Below are 27,249 nucleotides of genomic sequence, written 5' to 3'. Positions count from 1 at the left end.
AGGTACCGGTTTAACTCTTCTTTGTTAAAAGGAAGATAGAGACAGAATTAATTTTCTTTAGCATTCATTAGTCTCATCTAGAGGCAAGTAACTAATAATGTACTGAAGACTCAGTGGAAAGCAGAGGATTTGGGTCATGATTTTACATTTTGGATATGTAAAAAATTTCTTGGGAAAGCTAAGGTCCTGAATGACAAACAGATGGCAGGTTTGAAGCAAACAAAACCAAAATCGTGTCTCCTAACCTTACCTGGGTTCTAGGAACCATGGTACCAAAACATCCATCCGCACAAAGTGATTTTTAACCCCTGTTTGAGTAACAGCTCATTTGGAATACTAACTGGAAGTCATAAAGCTTGGCTGGACTTTGGCTTATGGGACTCCAGCAGTTCAGATAAGCTACCTGGTTTACAAAGGAGGTAATGGAGGACATCCCCTGCTAATAAGGGAGGACACAGCCATGAGCATTTTTATCAGTCAGCATGTTTAGGGAGGTCTGGCAACATCTGACCCTGCCAGCTACTTAGGAATTTCAAGTAAACAGCCAAATTAGTGCAAATTGTTCTACTAAAAGGAAGGGCTGAGAATTAAAAAAAAAAAAAAGGAGCAAAACTTCTAAAGAACTGGAACAAGGAAACATTATGTAAAAAAAGATGGAGCAAGAATAAAACCAGAAAATAGCAGACAATAAAAATGGACTCAAATCCAATCCTTACGTTGTTATTCAGGGCAAACTACCACTGAAGGCAATGAAAGCTTTGCCTGAGAACCTCAGACTTACATGAGAGATAAGAATTCTAATTTTAATGAAGGACAGAAAAGACCGTCACACAAGAAGTATCATGTGTTGTTATTAAGTAACTTCATCAGCTCCAGGGCAAGCTCTAAGCAAACCTCAACATGCGAGGCAGGTTAGCTTGAATACAAGCCTGTTAATGGGAAATAAAGAACTTGCCCCCTAAAAATTCCACTAAAACAACTGCATTGTGGTTGCAAGTTGATCTGTTTCCACAGACGAAACTCTGGGAGTTTCCAGGTTTGTGCTATCTACCAAATGACACTCCTCTTAGACTAACTGTAATATTACTGCATGGGTGAGGCAAGCTTATGTTCCTTAGATGGTTCAGTATCAAGAACATGACACTTTCTTTCAACAGCCAGCTGGGTATAAACTTTAAATCCATCCTCATTATTTGAATATGTTTTAAAAGGTATGTTTTAAAATGCTGGTACGGTAATAGGATCTATATAGTTAAATTCCTAACACACGATGTTTGTGAAATAAATGTAATACACCAAAGCACATAGCCATCATATTAAAAAAGCCACAACCAGTATCCATCCAAGTGTAACACAGGATCTGCATCTTTAAACAGACTGAGTTTTTGCCAGAAAACATTTGAGGTTTATATATTGGTTTATGTGTAGCTAAAATTTAAAAAAAAGATTTTTTCCCTTAAAAATCTACCCACTTTCCCAGTAACTTTATACAGGAATAGGTATTGTATATCAAAGGACATATGAATGAAAGAGAACAGGTACATTTACAGTCTTTCATCACAGTCTGATTTGATGCAGCTACTTCTCAGTGTCTGCAGCTCTGTAGCTGCATAAATAATTGGCAACTAGTGACAACCCCTTGAAAGCAAAAGTAGTAAAAATCAGTAAAAAAAAATCCAGAACATCAGAAACTTCTTTTATATATTTTGTTCAAATCTCAGCAAGATTTGTAATGGCAAGTTGGAAAATAACTGTTTAATACATAAACTAGACATAAAATCTGAGAGTAGTTTGGTGATTTAGAGAGCAATTAAACATTTATTTTCTCATATGGTTCAAGGAAGAAGAAACAGTTTTCATTGTTCTGATTTAAATTCCCAGTTTATATGAAAATATCTTTTAATTTGTGGGAAAAGAAAAACCCACAAAAGAAAAAAGAAAAGGAATTAGATATTTTTCATTATTTATAAGCATCATCTTACCTTACATGTCTTGCTAAGTTCCGTTTCTAGATGGCTTTGGCAGGTATTTTAATTGAGAATTAATTTCAGCAATACATGCCATTATATCTTCTCTTTAAAATAAACTGCTTTTTTTTTCTTGTCCTCAGACAAAGTATGTGGGCTAAAAGAGCTGCAGCGTCTCTGTTCAAAAGATTTCATGGACACCCAGAGGCTTGCTCTCTACTGTATGAAAGTTAAATCTGAGTAAGGAAGGCATTTTTCCTGTCCCGGAAATCAGTATAACCAAAACCAATGCTGAGCTAATGAGAAATGTTTCTTCCATGTGTTCTGTTTGGCAGACACTGCAAGTCATATCAAGGAAACACGTGATGTTTATAAATACAATATGGCTCATGTTGTCATAACCTCTCAATGACAAAAAGAGCATTAGAAAAAGCAGACAGCAAAACAGCAGGAAAGATGAGATTTGTATCATTTGGAAGGTCTCTATCAGATAATAGAGGTATTAGCGTTTGTTTTTTCTTTTTTTCTTTTCCTTCCCAAAAGAAAACAAAGTTTTACAGTAATAGGATCAGTAAGGCAAACACATGGCAACTTATATAAATGCTTTCCTATAGGCAATCCTAGCACTAAAATGCATTTACTCAATTTATTGCTTGAATTCTTTTCCAATAAATACTTTAGTTCTAAATACCTCTACGTAGTTCAAGGAGCTGCTACATTTTTCTAGCTGTAGTACGCAATGAACAAATGTAATTCTGGCAGCATTTGCAGCTTTGTGTTTATTGATGTTAAGATCACAATCCCATGAAAAGAAGTTTAGTTAAACACCTCAAAGAAGCTGGACGTATGTTTACAGCTACCTTAAGAACACAGAAGGATGATCCTACTTTCATTATCTCTGTCTTTCCTGCAAGCCAGTTTGAATTTCAGGGTCCTTGAATGCTTTAAATACTTGGGGAGCTGTTTGAGGGGTTTTAGCACTTGCAGGGTTTTTTTAAGTTCACAAATTTCATCTAACTCTAGAGTGTTAAAATATTAGCAACTTGCTAGCCAGGCAGTTTCAGGGACAAAATGAAAAGATGCTGTTATGCAATTTCATTAATAAAAGCTATTCAGTACAACAGCTACCCAACTTATCAAATGTTTGTCTTATTTTATTGTATAACTCATCTTAACTCATCCCCTCTCACCTTGGCAGCCCAAACCCCTATGGATGTCAGGAACATCATTGCCTTTTTGCCATTCTAACTCCCAGATTTGGTTTCCAGGTACCCCCACCCCTCCAACTCAGCTCTGACTCAACTTGCCCTGATTGTTTTTACTGGAGAAACAGTTTCTAAAAGTCCAAATCATGCCAAAGTGTACCTTGATACAACAGCAGCCACAACAAGCATGCTTTGGATATTCTGGCCTCATCCACCAGCAAAGGCCTGGGACAAAGCACTGACCTGGTAAGGTCTTGTGCAAGTCAGGGAATCGAGCAAAACCATGGTGGGTCTAGGACATCTTAAAACAAAGTGTAACCCACAGACTTTAGGGCAGGTGGTTGGGAAGAGAAAGATTGCCAAGCAAAGCAGCCACTGGTTTGTTATAAAGTAAAAATTCCCTCCCGATTCTCAAAACTGGCAGACAGATGAAGCCCAAAAACTACTGCATAAACCAACCTTATTAGTATCAAACTGTGACACCAGGAATGCAGACAAGCTGCAGTGACAGAAGGTGGAGATTATAACTTAGGATTCTTCCCATTTTAGCCTCTCCATAAAAGGAAGGTCTAGGGAATGAGGACAGAATATAGGCTATGCACATTTGGTGGGGGAATCACTTCCACTTGGAGTCACCAGGGGCTCACAGCAACAGCCCAGGATAAAAGGAGCTGTGACACTTTCAAAGGAATTCAATTCATTCACCAACATACAAAATCCACTGTCAGTTCTTTAGTGTCATCTACTGATTTCAATCCATACACCTTCCTGAATGTGAGAAGACGGGCAACCTGGACCCTACACCTAGTAAGTCTGAGAAAGCCTCTTCCCCTTCAAGTCTATGTAAATCGCAAATCACATTAATTCCAATGGCACAGACCAGCATGGCTGTGTACATGCGTTTACACTGGAATTCAAAACAATGCCAGAGAGAATAAAAAGATCATATAAACGTTTGGATACAAGACAGTATTTTGTCAGAAGAAAGTATTGTTGTACAGAGAGCTAGAAAGTGCTGTAAATGTTACAAGCTCAGGCAAAGGATAAATGAAATGCAGCAACATGAAGATACATTTTTGAAAACAACTGCCATAGATTTTCGGCATACATTTTGGGAAAGGAGTAACAAAAATTGGAAAAGCACAAACACAAATATTCAGGGAGATGGCACTATGTGGCTACTACCTCTTGCTTGACAACCGTTCAGCATGGCTGACCTGTCAAACAAACCATTCTGTTCAAGATGTAAACGGCCATGGCACAGTATCAGTAGGCAAGTAAGGAACTCTGAAGAATCCTATCTGAAAAGAAACTTTCCTTAAGAGCTTGCTTAGACTGAGCAAAATCCTTTTCTTCAAACACAACCGATTCAGAAAAACGCATGAAACAGAAGACCACAAAATCAGAACTAATGGACATGAAAGCTGAGTGGTTTGATAGGAGATCTGAAACTGACAGATCGCACATTCCTCTTGCACATTCTGAGTCTTCTTGTCCATATGGATAATACTTAATACTTCAAGTGTTACTGCCAATTCTTATACAGGTCTCACATCTGTTTGGTAGTTAAAACAGGTGTCCAAGCTGGCAGCTAACATTATTTTCTGAGATTATTTTGGGTCTGTTACATGGAAATGATTATAAATCACATGGATAGAAGCCTGAACATCATCAAACCCAGGGATAAAGGTTCCAAAGGGACAAGAAGGCAAACAGTAGAAAAATCTGCAAAGGCAAAACTTTTCCAAACCTCAAAAAACTAAAGCTGTAACTCACATATGGCAAGAAATACAACCACACTCACAGCATCACCATGGAAAAATGTACTTACAACAGTTAACTTTAGGCTGAGAAAGTTGGGGCTGTTCAGCCTGGAGAAGAGAAGGCTGCATGGAGACCTCATAGCAGCCTGCCAGTATCTGAAGGGGGCCTATAGGGATGCTGGGGATGGACTCTTCTTCAGGGACTGTAGTGACAGGACAAGGGGTAACAGGTGAAAACTTAAACAGGGGAAGTTTAGATTGGATATAAGGAGGAAATTCTTTCCTGTTAGGGTGGTGAGGCACTAGAACGGGTTGCCCAGGGAGGTTGTGAGTGCTCCATCCCTGGCAGTGTTCAAGGCCCAGTTGGACAGAGCCTTGGTTTAGTGTGAGGCGTCCCTGCCCATGGCAGGGGGGTTGAAACTAGATGATCTTAAGGTCTTTTCCAACCCTAACTGTTCTATGATTCTAACTCATAATATTCTAAATAGTGTTCTTTCAACCAGCTTGACAATAAACTGCTTTACTGTAGGTTTTTTGAAACAGTTAACCATGATGCAGAATTATTCCTTACTTCCCACTACAGTGAATTTAGCACTCATATATCACATGAAAGAAAAGAACACCAACTTACCTAATGCAAAGATGCATGAACACAAAAGGAGGAATGAGAAGCAAAGGATTTTCCACAGTATTTTGGGCACCATGCAATACCAACACATAAAATGTACATGTTTCTCACTGCCCCCACATTTCCATCCCCTTTAATCTGATTTGCTAAGGAAAGAGTTATAGACAATCCATCTGCTTATTGGTGGCTGCCCCCCCCCCCCCGCCCCGACCTACTAAACTGTGAATCTGCAGGCAAATTTGAACCAGATTTAATCAAAGTGCAGAAACCATTAGACTACTATGTCCCTACCACGAGATTTGTGAGAAGACCCTACAGTACTTACGCCGAATAGAAGAAAAGTTGCAGTGTGTGCTCCAGCTTTTTAGACACTGGAGGATGAGCATCAGAGAGAGCATTATTACAACTCTCTACTTTGGAAGAGCCTCAGTTAGGATCCAAGTGTTGCTGCAAAGGAAGAACCCAACCAGAAGACACACATCCTTAGACAAACAGGTTTCATTATTTCCAGAGCTCAAGAAATCACTTGTTTCCATGCTCATAACTTTGAAGTGCAGCAGCTCACACAGATCAAAGGGAAGATTTTTTGCATGTTTCTCCACAAAGTCCTTATGAACATCCTGGCTCTGATTTCACCTCTCAGACCAGAAAGACTAGAAAGTTGCCAATTGAAAGGAAAGCCCATATGAAAAAATAACTGTTTTGTTGGAGGCACAACGTTTCAAAATGGCATCTTTGGCATTTCAGCAGGGCAAAATACGATATTTTACCATTAAACCACCACTTCTGCCAAGGTAATCACTGTGTCACCATTATTTCTGAGTTATGACCAAAGGGAGATAACTCAGCCATAATCAGGAGATGTCAACTGTGTGTATCTGTCGTACAACATATATTTTAAAATGAGAAATAGATATTATTACAGTTTTTGCACAGAAGCAGCACCTGTGTTTAAAACAACTCTGTTAGGCAGTAAATGCCTGGCAGAGGGCCAAAGAAGTAATCTTTACTTTTGAATGTATGTAGCTAAAACAGTAATTAACCGTATCTGAAAACTGGTCTAGGGAGCACAAATAAAGCCGCAGTAGCTATATTCAGCATCCACTGTGCATAGAAAAAGAATAGTATAGCATAACTTTATAAAGCCACAGTGAAATAGTTACATGAGTTAATGTCATAATGGACAATGATATTATGCCATGCCTTCAAATATGAAAGAGATGCATTGGCTACATCCTATTATTGCTACAGGAATATAACTATAATTGAATAATTTCAGGACCTTAAAGAAGACACTAAAAGCTATCATAGAATCGTAGAATGGTTTGAGTTGGAAAGGACTTTAAAGATCATCTGGCTCCAGCCCCCTTGCCACAGGCAGGGACACCTTCCAGTAGACCAGCTTTCTCAAAGTCCCGTTTAACCTGGCCTTGAACACTGCCCAGGGATGGGGCAGCCACAGCTTCTCTGCGCAACTTGTGCCAGTGTCTCACCACCCTCACAGTAAAGAATTTCTTCCTATTATCTAATTCATCTTGAAGCCCTGTCTTCTCCAGTCTGAACAACCCCAGCTCTCTCAGCCTTTCTTACCAGAGGTGCTCCAGCCCTCTGATCAGATTTGTGGCCCTCTTCTGGACTTGCTCTTACAGGTCCAGGACCTTCTTAGGTTGAGGGCCCTAGAGCTGAACACACTAATCTAGGTGGGATCTCACAAGAGTGGAATAGATGGGAAGAATGACCTCCGTTGGCCATGCTCCTTTTGATGCTGCCCAGGTATGGCTGGCTTTCTGGGCAGAAAGCACAAACTTTTGGCTTATGTTGAGCTTTTTGTCAACCAACACCCCCAAAGTCCTTCCCATCAGGGATGCTCTCAATCCAGTCTCTGGTCAGCCTTTTTATGTGCTTGTGATTGCCCTGACCCAGGTGCAGGACATTCACTGCACTTGGCTTTGTTGAATTTCATGAGGTTAGCACTGTCCCACCTCTTGAGGCTGTCAAGGTCCCTCTGAATGACACCCCTCCAGTGTGGTGACTGCACCACAAACTTGTTGAGGGTGCACTTGATCCCACTGTCCATGTCACTGACAAAGATGTTAAACAGCACTGGTCCCAGTACTGACCCCTGAGGAATACCACTTGTCATTGATCTCCATTTGGACATCGAGCCAATGACCACACCTGAGTGTGACCATCCAGCCAATTCCTTATCCACCTATCACATCAGCCATTTGAAGCATGTCTATTTGCTCTCTACTGTTGTGCGTGCAACAGTACGAATGATCAAGTAGTTAGATTTCTGACCTATCAAAAGGACATTTCATAATTGAAGTACATAAACGAGAGGTAGTTGAGAATAGTGCCTATAAATAAACTATTGCAATCTTTCTAAAATAATGAGGACCTAACTGTTGAGACAGCAGAAGTGCTTACATGAAATATTAATAATAAAGCAGTGAGACATGCTCAGAATTGATAACGGAACCAAGAAGCAAATCAACAATTAAGCAAATCACTTCACAGGAAATTTTCTGCTCGGTTGAATCAGCTCTGGAGCACACATAAAAGCCACAAAGCAGGAAGGACAGTAGTGGTATTCCCTTCTGGCCCCATCAAGCTGATTTGGTTGTACCATTTCCTGGGTACAGACCTAGGATGGGTGTGGAGAAGATGAGGTTGTTTAATCTCACCACCACCCCCTGCCGCAACGTTAGCTGTGGGTAACACACTGGAAGAGGTGCTGCACAGCTGCACCTCCTGCCCTCTTGGCATCAAGGTGGGAGATAACAGTCCAGCGAAAGACTGGGACAGTGACAGAGAGAAACTGAGTATGTTTCAAATGGTTTCTGTATAGTCTCCCAATAAATACAAAATGGTTACTTGAAAAAGCAAATATACTAATCTTTGTTCAGTATAGGTAAAAAATTTTAGAAAAAGACAAAACCATTACAGCACAATGGATATTTATTAGAATTTCCTATTTGAAGCCATCATTTACAATGTGTTCCAATAGACTCCTAGTAAAGCACATCTATCTGCTCAGCCACTGCAAACCAGTTCGTGCTGAAGCCTTACTGGATTGAACTAACACCATGCCATACTTCACTGTAAAAGGTTTGAAAACATGAAATAAGAAGTTGTACAAACTCCGAGCACTGTCTGTATCTGAAATAAGCAATTAAAAGCTATGTTTTTGTTCACATGCTTTAATCATTGTAAAAGAGAACAAAAAAAGTTAATGCTCAGGGCAAGTAATTGCAAAAAGCAAAGCAGTTAAGAAATATTATACTAAGCATTATCAATTCCCTCTTTTGTATATGTATCATACATATATCCTTGATTTTATGTTTTGTTGTGTACATACTACAGTTAAGAATTTAATAATTTAGCATAAAAGCTAGAGGAAAGAGGAGTACAAATGCAACACTAGTACTTACCCTTATATCTCCATTTACAGCTCTGGAAGTGTGATTAAATGCGTGTGCAGGATCTTTGTTGTAAACTTTAAGGAAAGATCGGTCTTGAATATTCCTGGAATCAAAAGAATCAGCAATGATAACAGATGAAAGTAGTTTTAGTACCTTTGTTGCCCAAAAGATTCAGGTAACAGACAAACAGTAGGTCTGCAGCGGACCTATAAGAAAAACCTAAATGCCATAACTTAGACACACACAAACAAACAAAAGCCTACTTTGATTCTCTTTCCCATGGGAAGTATCATTCTTACGCTACAACTCCACACCCATAAAAATTAGATACTGTTAAGTTTCTTTCAAGATCCTGCCATAGAGTGAAACACTTTGAAGACAATAGAGCTTCAACATTTACACAGCGCTCAAAAGGATTTAGTTAATATTTACATGTTTTATTGTGCACTCAGCCCACGTGAATTTTTGCTATTCTGAGAAGCAAAATATCAAAAGAAAAGCAGTCTTTCTAACTGCAGTTATTCTTGAGGCAATCCTAACTATCAGCTTGTTCACAAACCTGAAAAAAATGCACAAAAGCTAAAAATTCAGTAGCAAATAAATCCTTCCTCTAAACTTTATCTATAATAAAGACAGGTCTTAAGGAAAAAAAGAGGAATTACAAAAATAAATAAGCAAGCAAAAGTTTTAATGAAAGCTGCCTCACAAATGGTTTAGATGGAAAGCCAGAAAATAGTATTTTTGTTTTATTAGGACCTAACACTTTGTCATTGACTAGCAAATTTTTCACCTACTAGGAAATGGTTAGATGACAGTAGTTTTCTGTTTTGTTTCAAAACCTACCTTCCAATAATTTTACAGTTTAGACACTTGCACTGAGTCCTGCTGATTTCTTGTTCACATTTAATCAGTAGCAAATCCAATCTACACTCACATCCTTTCAAAGCTACGATTCCTTTCATTTCCCAATAGTGATCTCTGGAGAATTTACTTACACATGTGACTGAATTCCTTTCCTCCAGGTGCAGCTACAAGTCTAGTGAACTGATCTTAATCACTGGGATTATCATTTAAAAATGAAGGAAAAGATTCTTGGGCAGGTCTAATTTCTTCTTACAATGTCATATTACAATCAGTGATTGCTTTGAATGAGCAGCTAGTCAGAACTTGTGCTGCTGTGTAGATGTCAAGTAGTTATTAAACAAACCCCACAGCATAAGAGACAGATCAGTGCCTTCTGTTTAAGAACTGTAGGGCTGATGAGAAGTTTAGCATTTATGAGTGTTTTCTTGTAGGCTGCATAGGAAAATAGCTACCTAGCACAAGTTCAAGTTCTTCAATTATTTATGGTAACACAAACTGTTTTCCATCTTGCAACCGTGACCCTTTTGCTTTGAGACTTGCACTGGGATTCTCAGTTACCATTTTCTGTCTCAGACTTGGAAATACGTTCCTTTCAATACAAAGCAAGCTCTCTCATCTTCAGTTCAAGAAGCAGTACATTATTCATTTAAATAAATTGTATCTGCTGTCTTTTCTGTCTGACAGCTATGAGATGGTACCTCAACTAACTGAAGTTTGTTTTAAAAGCATTCTCCATAAATATTTCTTGTAGAAACATGACACTTTAAAGTAAAACATTGCTGCAAGGCGAAGCACCAAAATACCAGCCATTTGATCTCTGAGGTGAATTCTATTTCACCTCATGTTGCTATTCTAAGATAAACATTGCTGATAACAGGTATATATTACTGTACTTTTATTATTACTATTATTTGCGTTACTGTAGTTCCCAGATGTCCTTGGCATGTGCAAAAGCCTCACTGATCTGTGCGTGCTGTATAAACACGCCAGGAATACCACCTCTTCACCAGCTTACAAGGTGAACAGAAGACAAAAGAGACAACAGGATAGCTGCAGAAAGATAAGGGAACAAAAAGAAATGAGAAGCCCATAGTGTTTACGGCCAGAGGAGCAATAAACAGATTGTGGGACCACAGGCATGCTCTGAGTAGGCAGTACAACACAGGGAGAGGGAAGGAGACCAATGCAGTGGCTTTGTGGACGTCTGTGGAGGACACCTTCCAAGTGTATTAGAGGGCTGCCCAAGAGAGAGCTTGAAGGCACTTGTTAGAAAATTAAAGCCGTCTAGAATAAAAGTTGACATTATTTGCCAAGTGGAAGCAGATGCCACTTGGTACTGAACAAGAAATAAAAAATGGCGTTGAAGAGGGCTTGGAGGAGTCTTCATAATGAAGACAAGTAGTTTATATTTAATGAGATGGAAAAGATACAGCCAGAGGACAAATGAAAAGAAAAAGCATGTGAAACAGTCTGCTTGTGAAACTAGGAGAATCATTTTTGTTGCTTCATTTGAATGGGTGAGAGTGAACAAGATTACCTGTGTCAACTGCTCGGAAAAGACCATTATAGCAGTTGCTATTAAAAAGCTGATGAAGTCGATGAGTGTTTTCTTCACTATGTGGTAGGAAAGGCAAGGCTACACCATAGGGATGTTACAGAGAAAAAATCTAAAATCTACACGGGATGTAGAGACTTGAACCACTGTAAGAAAAGGACCAGGTTATGGGCTTAAGTAAAAAGATAGTGCTTTGTCCCCAGGGATTAAAAATATAAAAAAATAAAAGGGAAAGGACTGTGATGGCCTAATGAAGGAGAACATAAGCTAGGCTGAAACTAATCATCCATGAGACTATATTAAAGAGAAGACTAAGATATTAGTTTGGACAGAAGAGGTAGGATTCATGTTATCCAACTACAGACATTCACAGTTGCTGGGATTTCCCTAGTGAGAAGGGTAGCAGAACTGAAGAAGGGAATTTTGTTATGGTGGAAGTCAGCTGGGTCATGGGATTTCCTCTAGAAATGCTCTACAATACAGGCATAGAAACAGAGGAAGCAGATGTTGAGACTGAGCCAGGTCTGAGGTTGGCAGAGTGATGCCTGCAATGAGAGCAAGAGAAAAAAAGGTGGAGTGGCATTAAGATAATCAACAACCATATTCTTGGGGGCAGGGAGGAGATGAAGTCATAAACTGTTAGTCTGAAACTCAAGGGAAGATGGAAGGATAAAGTGAGACACAAGGAGCTGATGAGCCAGATGATGGTTGGCAATGATGCAATTTGGCAACAGAGGAATAGTAACCCTCATCTTGATTCAATCATTCGATCTGATCTTGTGAATAGACTGATGTATAAGAAACTTGAGTCCATGATGAATGATGATGATACAAAAGAATCAGATGGGTCTTAACACAGGTATTACAGTGGCCAAACAGAGGTGTGGGGGTCTGCAAAGCAAGGAAGATAAAAACCAGAAACTGAAACAGGCTGGCTAATGACAAGGCACTGGATAGACAGACTGAGGAGAGCAAGGCAGAGGTGAGAAAACTGGGTGCAGTAATGTTCAAAGACTGAGGAATGAGAGAATTGGAAGTGTCAAGGCTAGAAAACCTCCAGCTTGCTCTTTTAACCACAAGATATGGAGAAACACCTTAGCCATAGGATCTCCAAGAAGAAACAAGGCAGCAGTGGACAGTACATTTCTCTTACTTTCACATAATTTTTTTGCACTAGTGGAAGATTGGGAGAGAGGAAACACCTTTTCTGCTTTCTCCTTCATCTTATGCTCCTCTGTTCAATTCTTTTTAACATGTAACTTCTTATGAAAAGGATGGCACAAAGGACTAGCATATTTCCTTGCACAGATTTATAGAGTGCAACATATCTGAGGTGTGCCTGAGAGCTTTGCTGCTGCATGACTTGGGACTTTCTAGGGACCCTGAGAACTTGGTCCTTCTGCTCATAGAGCACAGACATCAGGACTGAAGGAACATGGTTAATTAAGCTGCTGCACTCCCACAGAATAAAGGATAGAAATTTGCTCCCACATGTTAGTCAGATGATCTACTGACAAAGCTCTAAATTCGTGAAGGGAAGTGACTGCATTAGTTGCTGCATCCTGACATAAAACAGGAAGGTGGTGGGGCTGCTGCAGCAGGGGTCACCAGTGCCACACACAGTTGGCACTCTTGTGAGGATATTGGTGACATTCATGTTTGTAGCTTCAGGCTCACAAGGATCAGGCTCTGCACTACCAGTAAAGAAAAAGAACAGGTTTTCTGTAATTGTTTATTTTTTGCTCCATATTTTAAATATCTATGTCTCAGTTAAAATTCAATAAAATATTAAATATGTGAACTTGTTTATACCATAAGAATATTTGAACAAGGTACTCCATTTATCAATGCCTTGTGCAACAGATATTGCACCTACAGCTGACGGCAGTGTCAGACCAGACCTCCCGTATTACTCAGATACCACTGAACATGCCTTTATGTGTCAGGCCACTCTCTGTCAGATGCTTATCAACTCCACTCCTTTTTATTCTGTAAGCACACTACAGAAAAACCCGCCCCAAACCCAACAGCTGTAATTCTGTGTTTACTTACCTTACATCACACAGTTCATAGTATATGTTTCTGCTCTCATCCTTGATGTAAATGGCCACACTGGGTGATTCCAGCATTTTCATCGATAGCTGCTGGGGGAAGGCACTTACAAAAAGGGCACGAATTGTATCTGTGCTTGTGATTTCATTCGGCATCCTCAGCTGCTTTGTTTCATCTCCATACTGAAGATACAAAACACCTACAAGCAAAATATGATAGCATGTTACATATTTTTAAGTGCACAGTAATGATCTGGGTTTCAAAGTCCATGTGAAACACTGACCAAGCCCATGAGAAGAGAAAAATCAGCTCACATTCTTTACTCATAAATCACATACATTCTCCTTTTCAACACACTATTGGCATAGAGCACAGAGCAGTGATATGGCTGTACCTTGATTAATATGCTTGCCCAGTGCTGCACTTTGCTGAGAAGCCTGTTCTTCAGCTAGATAAATCTGAAGTTTACCTTAATAAGACTAAGCAAAAATCCCAAATACACCAAGTCTGCCCTGCAGTGGAAGGTGTTAGTAAATCACAAGGTACTTTTCTTTAAAGCAGCTGAGGAAGAATTTTATTCTCTTACAGCAACCACTTTTCTTTAAACATAAATTGCATATTTTAGCCTAACACCCAACAACACCCCCCAAAATCAGATTTCCATTTTAGCATGAGGAATTTCATATTCACAATTCAATATGCATTATCTCTGAAAGCACATTGTGCTCTTTCTGGGCCATCTCAGATGTCTCTGTACAGCACTGCATAGTGCCAGGAAGAAAGGTCTTCACCTTCCTGCCATCTGTAAGAGCTGGAGCAGGTATAGCTTCTACAGTGGTGTAAAAAACAATGAAATGGCAGATCACAGAATCACAGGGTGGCTGAGGGTGGAAGGTAGCTCTGGAGGTCATCTGGTCCAAGCTTCCCACTCCAGCAGGGACAGTGACAGCCACTTGCCCAGGACTGTGTCCAGACAGTTTCTGAGTACCTCCAAGGAAGGAGACCCCACAACCTCTCTGGGAAACCTGTGCCAGTGCTTGGTCATCCTCACAGTGAAGAAGTGTTTCTGAATGTTGAGAGGAAACCTCACATATTCCAGCTGGCCCTCACTTCCTTTGGTCCTGTCCCAGGGCACCACTGAAAAGAGCCAATCTTCTTTGCACCCTCCCTTCAGGTGCCTTCATACATTGATTGAGCCTTCCCCTGAGCCTTCTTTTCTTTAGATTGAACCATCCCTGCTCTCTCAGCTTCTCCTCTTAGCAGTGATATTCCAACCAAGTTAATCATCCTTGTGGCCCTTCAGTGGACTCTCTCCTGTATGTCCGTGTCTCTCTTGTACCAAGAAGCCCAGAACTGGACACAGCTCTCCAGGTGTTGAGTGCTGAGTGCTCTCCAGTGCTGAGTAGAGGGGAAAGATCACTTTCTTCAACCTGCTGGCAAAACTTTGTCTAATGCAGCCAAGGATACCACTGGCCTTTGCTGAAATGGCACATTGTTTAGGGTCCACCATGATCCCTAAATTCCTTTCTGCCAAGCTGCTTTCCAGATTGGTTGCCCTCAGTATACATTGGTGCATCCACTTTGCAGACATTTAGCAGCCCAGAATGAGATAGAAGAGAAAACATGTAGAAAAGACAATAAAAATACTACTGAAGTTTGTATTTCCACCAGCTGTCTGAGAGGTACAACCAGAGACAAATGTCTCAAGAGCTATCTAGCCATTGGAAAGCATTTGGAAAAGGAAAACAATATCGGATCTGCTCAAGAATTAGTTATTACAGAAACATCTACACTGAATTCTGGCAGTTTTATCCCACCCTGAACTGAATGTTGAATGTTGCTAGTCACATAATGGTAGAAGGACAGCACTCAGGCTGAACTAACTGCTGAAGCCTTTATTACATTTTCAGGCAGACTTTGGAGCATGAGCAGTTTCTGCTCTGCCATGCCTTTGCATCTACCAATAACCAACAATGGTAGGCTAAAATTAAGCAGACTATTTTACATATGCACTATATGATGTTCCCTGAGGGTCAGGGAACCCTAACCCTCCCTTCCAATACAAACAGGAGGTTTGAGAACAAAAGGTTTATCACCAAATCTCAGCAAATCACAAAATTTAGATGGTAAATCAGTGATTCTCGCTTGAAAGTCATCAGCAATGGCATGGGCAGTTTATGCTGCTGAGATACAAACACTGAGCAAAAGCGATGGGAAAAGCTAAGGTCCTAGAATATAAAGGCATCTAATGAAAATAAGGCATTTTAATCTAAAATGAGCCCTCTTTCTCCTTAGACTTAAGGTTTTTTGCCCTGTGTTATCCCTAATTGCTGGAGAGGAATGAGCACCTACGTAGTCAGATGTTCCTACAATCAGTGGGTAGATAATTGTGCATGCATTTAGGGGAAGAAGATGTTAATTTTTCTGAATAGTAAACAGACTACTTAACATTACCTAACTATTATTTGTTATTAGGCTGCTTTTATAAAATGGAGCTGTTAACATCATTTCTCTACTATTATCAAGAGCTGATAGCTCTTCTTTCGTTAAGATTGCAATCACACTTTAATGAATTCTACTCCAAACTTCCATTTTATTTAGGCTGGAAAAGTTGTTTCAGACTGAAAAGTAACTGGTTTTCTTTCAGAGACTGAGGAGAATTCTTCTACAAATTTTATTTGTAATGCCATTATTTAATGAGTTCCAACTATTTTTCCTTTTTTTTTTTTTTTAATTTTAATTTGACATCATTTATTGCTGTATTTCTTCTGGGTAAAATCGGCTTTTTAGTGCTCATTCAAATATTCTACGCAGCTGAAAATTCATTAGAATTCAGAAACGAACTACATTTGTAAAAAAAAACCTGAGTATGCATGGTTTAGTGTGAGGTGTCCCTGCCCATGCAGGGGGGTTGGAACTAGATGATCTTAAGGTCCTTTCGAACCCTAACTGTTCTATGATTCTATGTTTTTAAATGATTGCACTTATTTCACTGTTCCAAGATGTACAAAACCATATTCACTTTTTATGATAGCTTTCATTTCCTAGGAAGAACATACGGAACCTTCCATATATTGGCATTTGAAACTTTTTTTGGGTTAAATGGCAAAAAATGATTTTTTGGCTAAAATTACAGACTTTGAATATTAGCTTTACAGTTATGCGTGACTCTTTTCTGCCCAGTTTAAAAATTAGTGCGGAATGCAGAAAATGCTCTTTTTGCATTTCAGGCCACTAAAAACATGCTGAATATTGAGCTACTGAAACCATTAATAGAAAAGAAAAAGTAGAGTTGAAAAATGTTCCTTATACAGAAGTCTAAATCTTTTCAGGACAGTTTTGACTCTGCCTGTCCTCCAATACTCCCACAAAATATTGATCCAAAACAAAATTACAGTTGTCTTTGGGTATTGAATTTTTGAAGTAAATATTCACGTTATCCAAAAAGATCATGCTTTAAAATAGACAGCTTTAACATAGAACTCAGAGAAATAGTTTGGCCACAGTCTCACTGTAGAGGAAAAAGACATTTTCAAAGACATAATAAATTCCTTTTTCCTTACTCTCCCTTAAATCACATGCCCTTAAAAAATACTACTGCCTTTCCTCTTGAGTTGTTTGATCTGTATCATGATATAGCAATGCTTTAGGGCATTTCCTATTTGACAAAACTAACTGCTCTCTTCTAAAAATCCTGTTTCAGCATGACAGAATAAAGAGACTCAAAATCCATTATTTTAAGTCATTGACATTATTTTTCTCCCACACACTGCCTGGCTGAAACTCTGAACACCAGCAATACCCACAGGCCCAGCTTCATGGAAGCTGCTGGAGCTCTGAAGTTTGTTTTACCTTCACCTGAAAAATTACTCCCATGGAGAATTAAAGCAAGAAGAAATAGAATATAACTCAGGCATAGCTTTTGTTAGGGCATAGTACATACGCCAGCAATGCTGCTGCAAAGAAAGTTAAGCACAATGGATGTTGATATCTCCAAGCACCCTGAAGTCCCTCTTTCACTTATGCTTCTGTTACAATGAATTTACCTGAAACATGAAGATCTTGCCAAGTTTTATAAACCAGAAAGCACACAGGCCTGCAAAATGCCCTGCTGCCCTTGGAGGGCAGATACAAAGATCAGTGTGAACAAGGAAACTACACCATGCAACTCTTTTGAAAGCCAAGTTGGATAACACTGTGGCCACCACTTCTAGCTGCTCCTAGATAATCCCAGCCCTGGCCTTTCTCACAGCTACAAGGCAAACTGCAGTGTTAAGACTTCCCCTTCATCATACTGGTGTAACTTAGTTTCAGAAATAGCTATGGAATTTCTGATCATTCTTCACCCATCGGCAACGGGTCATGGTATTAAATACAGGCCAAAGCAGAAAACATTCACATGTAAGCCAGGCATTAGAAACTTAAACCTCTTTACAAATTGCTTCACAACTTTCCTGTCAGCAGAAAGGTGTGTTTTATAGTAGGGGAAATTAAACACCCGAGAGGTGAAAGGACATGTTCAAAGAAAGGTTTACAAGCATAAACCCCAGATCTGATGATGGTCATACGAACACATCACATGATCACACTTTTTTTCCCTGCATATAAAACTCTTTCAAAACCCAAAAGGCTTTCTGCTCACCTTTTACCAAGGGTCAGTGACAGAAGGACTTGAAAATATTTTGTCATTTCTCTCAGGGATGGTCTACATGAAATGGAACACAGTGCAATGAAAGATGCACCGTTAGCCTGACCTATATAGGCAATGCCTCCTGCACAGGCTGAACACATCAGTGCTAGGTTTAGAGGGTGCCCAGAGCAGCCATCCTGCACCTTTAGTCCAGCCAACACAGCTTTAAGGACTGCCTATGCTGCTCCTGCAGCTCACACAGATGCACCAGATGCATGGCAAGGTGCCCAGCTCAGATACTGCCACTGGGCTGTAAAACACACTTAGCAGTCAAGGATGTGCCCAAATGGTGTAACAGTGAACCATACCTGAACTCATGGGATCATGGCTGGCTTTAAAGCGAGGAGATGCAGAACCAAGTAGCTGCAGAACCAAAATGGCTCAGCACTGTACCCATACAGGTAAGATCATAACTCTTTAATCACTACTGGTAAAGGTTTATTCCTTATTGCAAAAGCTGATGTTACACGGGTGGCATGACACCACCCAACTCATACCTCTCAGCACCTCCATCTAATACATGGTACTGACCTAACCCTGACTAAGCACTGTGTTATCATGGTTATACTGCTAACAATGACCTCAGTGTTGGGCAGCTTAGATGCTCAGAAGAGCTTTAATCACAACTTGTTTTTATGTACAGAACATTAATTATCCTGGTTGTTTAAGAGAGAAAAATATGGAGCACACAACAAAGAAAAGCTAAATATGTGATAATAATAAGTTAACAAACATGACTTAGTCATCTCCTGTGACCTTTACAAACATCAGTCAATCCTCTCACATAATGACGTTCAAAAGGAAAAATACTGGTACTCACAAATTCTCTCATAATTTTTTCTAAAGAATGGAGAAAACTGAGGCAGAGGAGTTAAATAACTCCTCAATGTTATAAAATAAAATACAATACAGTGCAAGCTTAAACTGGAGTTCAGGAATTTCTTTCCTGTGCAGCTACAGGACGCTCCCTGCACAGGCAAGACATCTTATAAATTTTTGAACTGACAAATGTTATTAAGATTTGACAACACCTTAATCCATGGGCTCCTATCTGAATAAAGGTATTAACCTATGATAATATCTGTATTTGGCTGATGCTGGATGCTTGAGTGCTGCAGCACTGAAACCTTCCCATAGAACCAGAAATCATTGGCATCGTCAAGGCACTGCTACTCTCTTCCAACACAGCCACTCTATGTACCCTCTGGAAATTTCATGACCAATTTGAAACTTTCAAGTAATTAATAAAGCCGGTTGGACTACAGCAATCAAAACCTGGATGCACTGGAAGCTCCGGAATTTCTTTAAATCAAAGGTGGAAAGCTAGGTATAGCTCAAACGGGGTGGGGAGGGAGGAATACGTACAGGAGACCTTCAGACCTTGTTGGGTTAATAATAACATTAAAAAAAGTATAGTAGGAATTAGTACAGGATATATAAGGGATGGAAAACTAGGTAAACTAGCAAAGAAAGCTGTATCTTAAGGTGAAGAAATAGAGAGTACCTGGTGAGGAAACGAAGTGAGAGCTGCCCAAAATCAAGCTGATCTATGTTTTGTAAAGTAAATTAGATAATACGACATTGAGTCAGAGGTTAGTAAAATTGCCATTAGACTTGTTTCACTCTTTACCTAACCATCAGTTAACTGTATCTTTTGGAGATGACGGACAATATTTGTCTTTTCATTCTGGTTTAGCTTGATCTTCTACTATATGTCCATTGAGCAACCAGCTCTATCTGCATTTTCCCTCACACTGAGGTCAGCAGCAATGCTAGCAAGCAAAACTGAAAAAATGCCCCCTTGTTTATTCCTCATATTTACATTGAATCATTAGTTGAGACTTGCATCAGTTTCAAAAACTAAGGATATTTTTTAAAATCTTGATAGATATTTTGTTAGAATACTTCAGGATAGTCCAGAGGGGATCACAACAAAAACTGCCAGGAATTTCCATAAAAACTTGTTTACAAATTCACTTCTTTTTTTTTTTTTTTTAACCAAAATCCTTCCAATTTGTCTTTGATTATTATTTGACAAAAGTGTAATATATTAAATTGTAATGATGGCATAGGGTCATATTGGTCCCCCTCCCCCCCCAGCCATTAGATAAAGAGGTAACACATAGGTGATATCCTTATCACCAAATCCTGCAGAAGTTGTGCAGACATAAGTTTATTACAGTGACAACTCTTGGAGTGTGGAAGAAATTCCTCAATATGAATTTCTTACTTTACACATGCTCAAAACTTGACTCTCCTATTTCACCACACGCATCTTCAACTACTCTGAGGTCATTGCTATGATCCTTGTGGTATTTCTAGCCTGAAGCTCTCACACTAGCTTCCATTAGCTATTCCTTGCTGATAATATGTCCTCCACATTCAAAAAATGTCTATAAATATCCTTAGCTTCAAGTACCAAGAGAATAAAAAAGTAGATCTTGTAATGAAATAAAAACAATTACTTATTTTATATATCCAGAACAGCCTGAAGAATTTTACTCAAGGTATTGTTTGAGAACAATTTCAGTAAGAAGAGGAACTGTTTCATTTAGTCCAGTACTATTTCTTACTGCTATTTTGTCCCTTTCTGCTATTTACAGCAACTTGCTGTAATGCTGCAACAGATTTATTACCTAATGAGAAAAACACATGATAAATTCAGTAATCACACAAAATTTCTACAAAAGCAGTATAAGAAATAAAGATTTTTAATTGTCACTCAAATACTAGTGCTTTCTTACAAACTTACACATTCAACTGGCTAAGAAGAAAAATCAAAACCAAAACCAGAATTGACAATTGACAAGCTGGTATTTGTCCTATTTGACTGCAGCTAAAGCCTGTGAAATAACCCATTGCCAAACCCCAGCTTTGTCCATATACCTAAGTCAGCAAGTCCATCACATGTAGACAGTTATTTCCATCATCTGAGTCTGAGGGAACATTTCAGTTTAACCTAGTTCCCCAGATGCAAAACAGTGTTCTGGCAGGGGGGCTACTGGACAATAATTGCATAAAAACCCTTGGTCTTGCCAGAGTAGCCCAACTGGCCAGCAAGATGACCTTTTCATATCCCTAACTGACAAAACAATGCCAGTAAATGTGGAAGAACACAAAAATCCTATGATACTTTATGACAAAATATAAAAAAGACAACTGAACTATTCAGTGAGATGAACTAGAAATTTCGTGAGCCAGAGCTGCTTTTTAGACAGAGGCCCATAGGCTCTGCCATGATGCATTTACTCTGGTTTGCATTCACCAATTTACCTTGTTGTCAGACCCTTAGTCCCTTCTGCAAAGCTGCTCCAAAGCCAGCCTGTCTATGCCGAAATCCTGCATTTGCCTCTGTGGAGCTTCATGAAGTTCCCGCTAACCCATTCATTCCCCTGGCTCACTGGGGTCCCAGTGAGTGGCCATCTAACCCTCCAGCGTACTGGAAGCTCTTCCAGTCCAGTGTCAGACTTGCCCCTGCTGATGGTTCATTCAATCCCAGCAGCCAGGTTGCTGATGTTAAAAAGTACTGGCCCCTGAGGAAGAAAAACAGCTGAAAAACAGCTGCCAGTCAGACTTCAAAGCCTTAAGCCCTACTCACCTTGAAGGCTACTGGTATCAACCCTATGTGACTACAAGGAGACTATGAGAGACATGCGAAATTGCCCTTATACCCACAGGTGGGCTATTCATCACAGAAGGTAATTAGGTAGAAGCAATGGTACAAAGTACCTGCCTTTCATGAAACACTTGAGCAGTTAAAAAATTATTCAGAAGGGCTTCCACCTTGAGAGTTGCGCAGACCATTGCCCCATTGTCTCAAGGGAGTACCCTAATCAGCTCGCTATTAACAATTCTCTTGAGGCAATGACTAGTCTCTAATCCTGTTTAAATTGGGCAACTTCATAACCAAAAATGAGAGAGAGAGAGAGAGAATGAAAACAAAAACAAGAGATGGCCTTAGTATTTCCCTCTGAGAACAGAAACCTGAACTCAGGCGCAGCATAGTAACTATGCATTAGGATCACTACCTAAACATATAAACAATATTGGAAGCAATAACTACATCCAAGAGCTGTCCTCAGAGACTTGTTGTCAGCACTGGCAGCAAATCCTAAACTGTGATGAGGGACAGGCTAGTACTATGCTTAGCCAAAATCTTGCACTTCTTGCAACACATGGAATTGTAATACACTTTTTAATTTGCATGCCCATGTGCAAATGGAAGGGTCTGGTGTTTGTGTGACTTACTATATGAGAGGTAGACTTAGAAATTTTGCCTAACGTGAAAATTAGATCAAATTTGTTCAAGTGATGGCTCCTGTGCCAGATATGACCCATGGGACAACTTCATCTGGCCTCCTACCTTTCCTCTGAAGGGTAGTTTGGCCTGCATAAGCTATTTCAGCTGCCAAATCCCTCTTCCAGCTGACAACAAATGCTGAAAGCCCAAATTGCTGCTGCTAAATGAGGGTAAGTGATGATAGGGCAGGAAAAAGACATTGCACCTTCTGTGAGGGCATGATCTGGGGTAGAGGAAAGCCACTGCCACCCTGATTTAGCTTTATTCAGTTTATCGGTTTGGACCCTAATTACTCCACCTCTCCCTTTATCTTCACCACTTTTCATTCTGGTTTGTCCATGTCACAAAGCCCTGCAATATGAGTATTTTCTTAAGAGTGTATTACCCAGTACAGCGAGGTCCCGGTTTTAGCGGAGGTCCTTTAGTATTACTGCAGTGCAAATAAATAGAAAGACTGCACTCAAAAAACATTTTACAGATATATCAGTGACAGATACAGACTTGCATAGCTAATGGTTTTATTTAGTACACTGCACATCTACTCCAGTATCGCTGCAATGGACTCACTGGATCCGTGCTGATACGGCCTGTTGCAGTGGAGTCAAATTCAGCACCAGTGTGACACAGCATCATATATTGCTTACCGGCTTTTTTGAGGCAGACTGAATGTGCTTCTGCTGAGACAGTATGTACTAAATAAGACCTTGCTTCCTGGAAGCATATTTTTTTTTTTTCAGGTACACATAAAACATTCTCTTAGAGGAGGAAGAATCTGTTAAGTAAACAGTAACCAAGTGCATGAGTGCTAGCCTGGGAAGGCCTGTCTTTCCCTCTTCCTCTCTTTCACAAACCATGTAGGGACAATAAACGAAACAGAAAAAGACTCTCAGCTCTACGATATGTCAATATGATTGTTTAGCTTCTTTTGCTCGTCTGATGCAAAATATTTCAGGTAAGAGTTGTGGGGTTTTTTCTTTCCAAGTCCAGAAACCTCAGCTATAATTTAAAAAGAATTCCTGGACAGGAAGATTCCTGGTACCTTAGTATATTATAATTTCCTAGGGTTTGTGTTTCAATTCAGTAATTGAAAATAGTTGTTTCAAGCTGTTTTTCCTACAGACCTGCCAGCCAATGTGAATGTATCTGACCATGACAGCAAATATTTACATGACGGTTTTGCAAGTTGCCTGCTTTGCATACACTGCAAAAAGACAAGATAGGGAAAATTTCTTTAAGATGACTGAATATATTAAAGCTATACTCAGCCTTACTTGAAATGCAGTTCCCAGGGAGTTCCTCTCCCATGAATTAAACTAAAGATCCTGCTGACTTCATTAGGCCTGAATCATGCCCTAAGGAATCAAGAGAGGGCAGTGCCACTGCTAAGAAATCACAGGCTTCTCTTCTAGATCTACGGCCATTTACACATCTGCCTGGTTTAACATGCATATTTTAATTTCCAGCTCATAAATAGTAAGTAACAATTACCACCAATATAACATATAAGCCTACCTTTAGCATTTATATTTTTCTGTGTAAGTCTTACAGTACATTGTATACATATGTATTGAGAGGTTTTTCTATCACTGGGTGACTGCAACCAAGTCACCATCCCCTCTGCAATTTTTCCTATGTATAAAATTGTAACTACAGCCTGACTTTCTTTTTAACCTGCAAGAAATGCTACAGAAGTTCCAGGTGTGACTACTATATTCAGTAACAGCATTTCCATGGAAGGTGGCAACAAACTAATTTATCAGACACTAAAATCTGTGCCTGCTAAAACTTTGGGTTGGGGTGCTAACAAATAATACTCAGAATACTCCATGATTGTTTAAGACTCTCCTCATGCCAATCCTTAAGCATTTGTGCAATTTTACTTGTGCAAGTAAACCCTCCAAAGGCAAATCAAATGCAAATGTTGGCAGGAGCAGACATCTCTGCAGAGGCCTTTCCATGCCACTTAATTTAAGGCACAGGTTTACCACTGAGGAGTGTTGTCATTCCCTGCTCCTTATCCATCTGGACTGGAGTGGTTGGGCATCCTGGCTGTGACACCCCAAGAAGGTGCTTGCTACACTCAAGCCATAAAGCTCCATCCTCCTCAATAACTTCTCAAACCCAAATCACAGAATCACAGAATCACAGAATCCCAAGGGTTGGAAGGGACCTAAAAAGATCATCTAGTCCAACCCCCCTGCAAGAGCAGGGTAACCTACAGTACATCACACAGGAACTTGTCCAGGCGGGCCTTGAATATCTCCAGTGTAGGAGACTCCACAACCCCCCTGGGCAACCTGTTCCAGTGCTCTGTCACTCTTACAGTAAATCCTTGTGCATTTATGAAAATCCTTCCTTGTACCATATTCTACCTTAATCAAATCCTACATTAGGTACAGCCCGATACTGCAGGAGCCCCTACAGCTGTTACTGCAATCAGAGGTTGTAATCGTACCCTGCCCTTCAGGGCTGTGGCTGATCACATTAACTGCCCTACCGAAGAGGATGCCAGCCCCTGCTCTTAGAAAGGATCAGGCCCATCATTTGTACAGATGTGCCACATGAGAGACTACAAATGAAAACATCTGCCAGTCTTCATTTTGTTGTAGAGGTACCAGGGCAGTGACAGTAGCAAGCTGCAAAGCAGGCACAGGTTGGCTGCCTTGCTGGGTGCTTGTCAGGTTCTGCTTCCTCCAGGCAAATTGCAAGTGAAGTTTGTCAAGAGCTTTTGAGCACTTTCCAGATTTCAGCTGATTCTCACTCTGACAGTTTTGGTAGATCATTTTTTTCCCACAGTTATCATGCTGGAAAACCTCCCAGCTTTCAAATAGATATTTTAAAATACATTTAATTTCCTCTTGCACAGTGAATTAATTTACTTTTATATCCCGCTTTGTCTACAGGCTGTAGATTGATGAGGCAAGTGCTGATTTCTGATGGGCCTCTCAGCCAGAAAAGACCTTCATTTTGAAAGCTGTAGCTGAAATTTTAAATGGGCCCACAACTGGAATTCTGTTTTCTGGGTAGACTCCACATGAATACTCTGTCCCGTTAGATTAGTTAGAATACTATGTTGTATAAGATTAGTCCTGACTGACAAGCCATGATGTTAGGGTAGCCAAATGCATTACCACTATTCCTTTTCAAGCTCCATGTTAAGTCAGACTACAATTTAAAACCAGACTAACTCATACATAGTTAGTAAAATAGGTACCTACAGAAGAAACAGAATTTAAAAAAGAAAACATCAGGTTTCTAAAACAATGACATTGAGATATTAAGCATAGGATTAGTAAAAATGCACAAAAGTCGGTCATTTTCCTCACTGAAAATATGTTGGCTTAGAATCAAAACATAATTCGTATTGAAATTAGATTAAATTGAGAAATTAATAGAGCTGGAAAGGAAGGTGATTATATGCAGCTTGTTTATAACCATGTGAACACAAATATTTTCATGATGCTTTAAAAATTGAAGTTATAAACAGTCTCCTGTTTCTTAAAAATAAACACTCCCCTGTATTGCTGGAAGGAAAAACAATTCCAACAAGGCCACAGTCTGCAAAAAAGTCTCAAAAGTAAAATTTCAGGACATTGCTCACGGTGGTGTTAGAACACACTGGCAGAACAGACTGAAAAGGACATTATTGTAAAAGAAATTCTTGGAAGATAATCGTTTAAAACTGAACTATTTTAGAATAATTTTTAGACTATATTCTAAAACAAACTATTTGCTATTAATAGTTCCTGGAACAACTTGAAAATGACAGACTGTAGGGTGGTGACAACATGTTACCTCCTTTTTGGCTAGTATGATGATTCCTTAAGCCGCACACATAGCTGTGACCCCTGTTGCAATACAGGATAGAAAAGGCTTATTTTGCTCCAGTTTTGAATCTAAAAACTCTCAACTGAACTGCTTCATATTACACAGCTTCCTTTTTTTTTTTTCTTTCTCCACTGCATTTTGCCTGTCCACGCTGGGATAAGCCAGGGTCTTGTCTCTAGCCTATGAAAGACAGGCTGAGATAAGGTGCCTTGGAGGGTCTTGAAATCCTGGCCATTAAATAAACGGTACACCTTCATGCAACCATCCTCCATTAGGAGCTGGACAACACATTTCAGTATATGCAACAGATGCTTAAAAAAAGGGATTTAAGAGTGGACTACTTAACCGTAAGCTTCTGATCCTCCCCCTCAGCAAAGATACTGAAAAAAACTGGGAAAAGTGCAAAGAAGGGCAACAATGATAATCAAATGTCCAGGATCAGTTCTAGATGAGGAACAAATGATTACAGCAGCACTTCTCAGCCTGGAGAAGAGATGACCTGAGGGAAATGACAGCCCTACAAAATCAGATATGGCCCAGGGGTAGCAGATAGCGATCAAATGTTTGCTGTCACATCCACACAATGACAAGGGGGCATAACTCAGAGCAGATAAGCAAATACAAAACAAAGCAAGAGGAAAGTGATGGTTGAGCAATAAACCAACTGAAACTTGCTGTCAAAGTCACAGATGCACTGTTGCGGATGCAAAAAATTTACATGGGTTCAAAAGGAAACTGAAAAAATACCTGGAGGAGATATCTCTTGACACTTATTATACAGGCAGAAACCATAACCAGAAAATCCCTAAGCTGAAGATAGCTTGAAGCTGGGAGAGTACTTGCGGAAAGGATCATAAGTACATACCATATTTACCTTGTTCTTACTCTTGCCTAGACTAGTTGCTTATGGTTTCTCTTGGAGACAAAATACAGGACCAGGTGGCCTCTTGGTCTAATCTAGTATGGCCCTTC

General features: G+C 39.7%; 1 protein-coding gene across 17 annotated transcripts in view; it reads right to left on the bottom strand.

Annotated features, from left to right (window-relative positions):
• KIAA1217 (KIAA1217 ortholog) overlaps positions 1–27,249 on the bottom strand; it is a 384,957-nt gene that overhangs the window by 68,997 nt on the left and 288,711 nt on the right. For 16 of the 17 annotated variants that reach the window (XM_065666573.1, XM_065666574.1, XM_065666575.1 and 13 more), the window contains 2 exons: positions 13,460–13,658; positions 8,998–9,091 (listed from right to left, as the gene is read on the bottom strand). In XM_065666573.1, the coding sequence (XP_065522645.1) occupies positions 8,998–9,091; positions 13,460–13,658 (293 nt within the window). Of the gene's footprint in view, positions 1–1,982; positions 2,260–8,997; positions 9,092–13,459; positions 13,659–27,249 lie in introns of those variants that run through there. The other variant, XM_065666587.1, reaches the window with a different exon arrangement.

Source organism: Lathamus discolor, chromosome 2 (genome assembly GCF_037157495.1).
Source record: "Lathamus discolor isolate bLatDis1 chromosome 2, bLatDis1.hap1, whole genome shotgun sequence".
NCBI lineage: Eukaryota > Metazoa > Chordata > Aves > Psittaciformes > Psittacidae > Lathamus > Lathamus discolor.
This window is presented reverse-complemented; position numbering and strand designations above follow the sequence as displayed.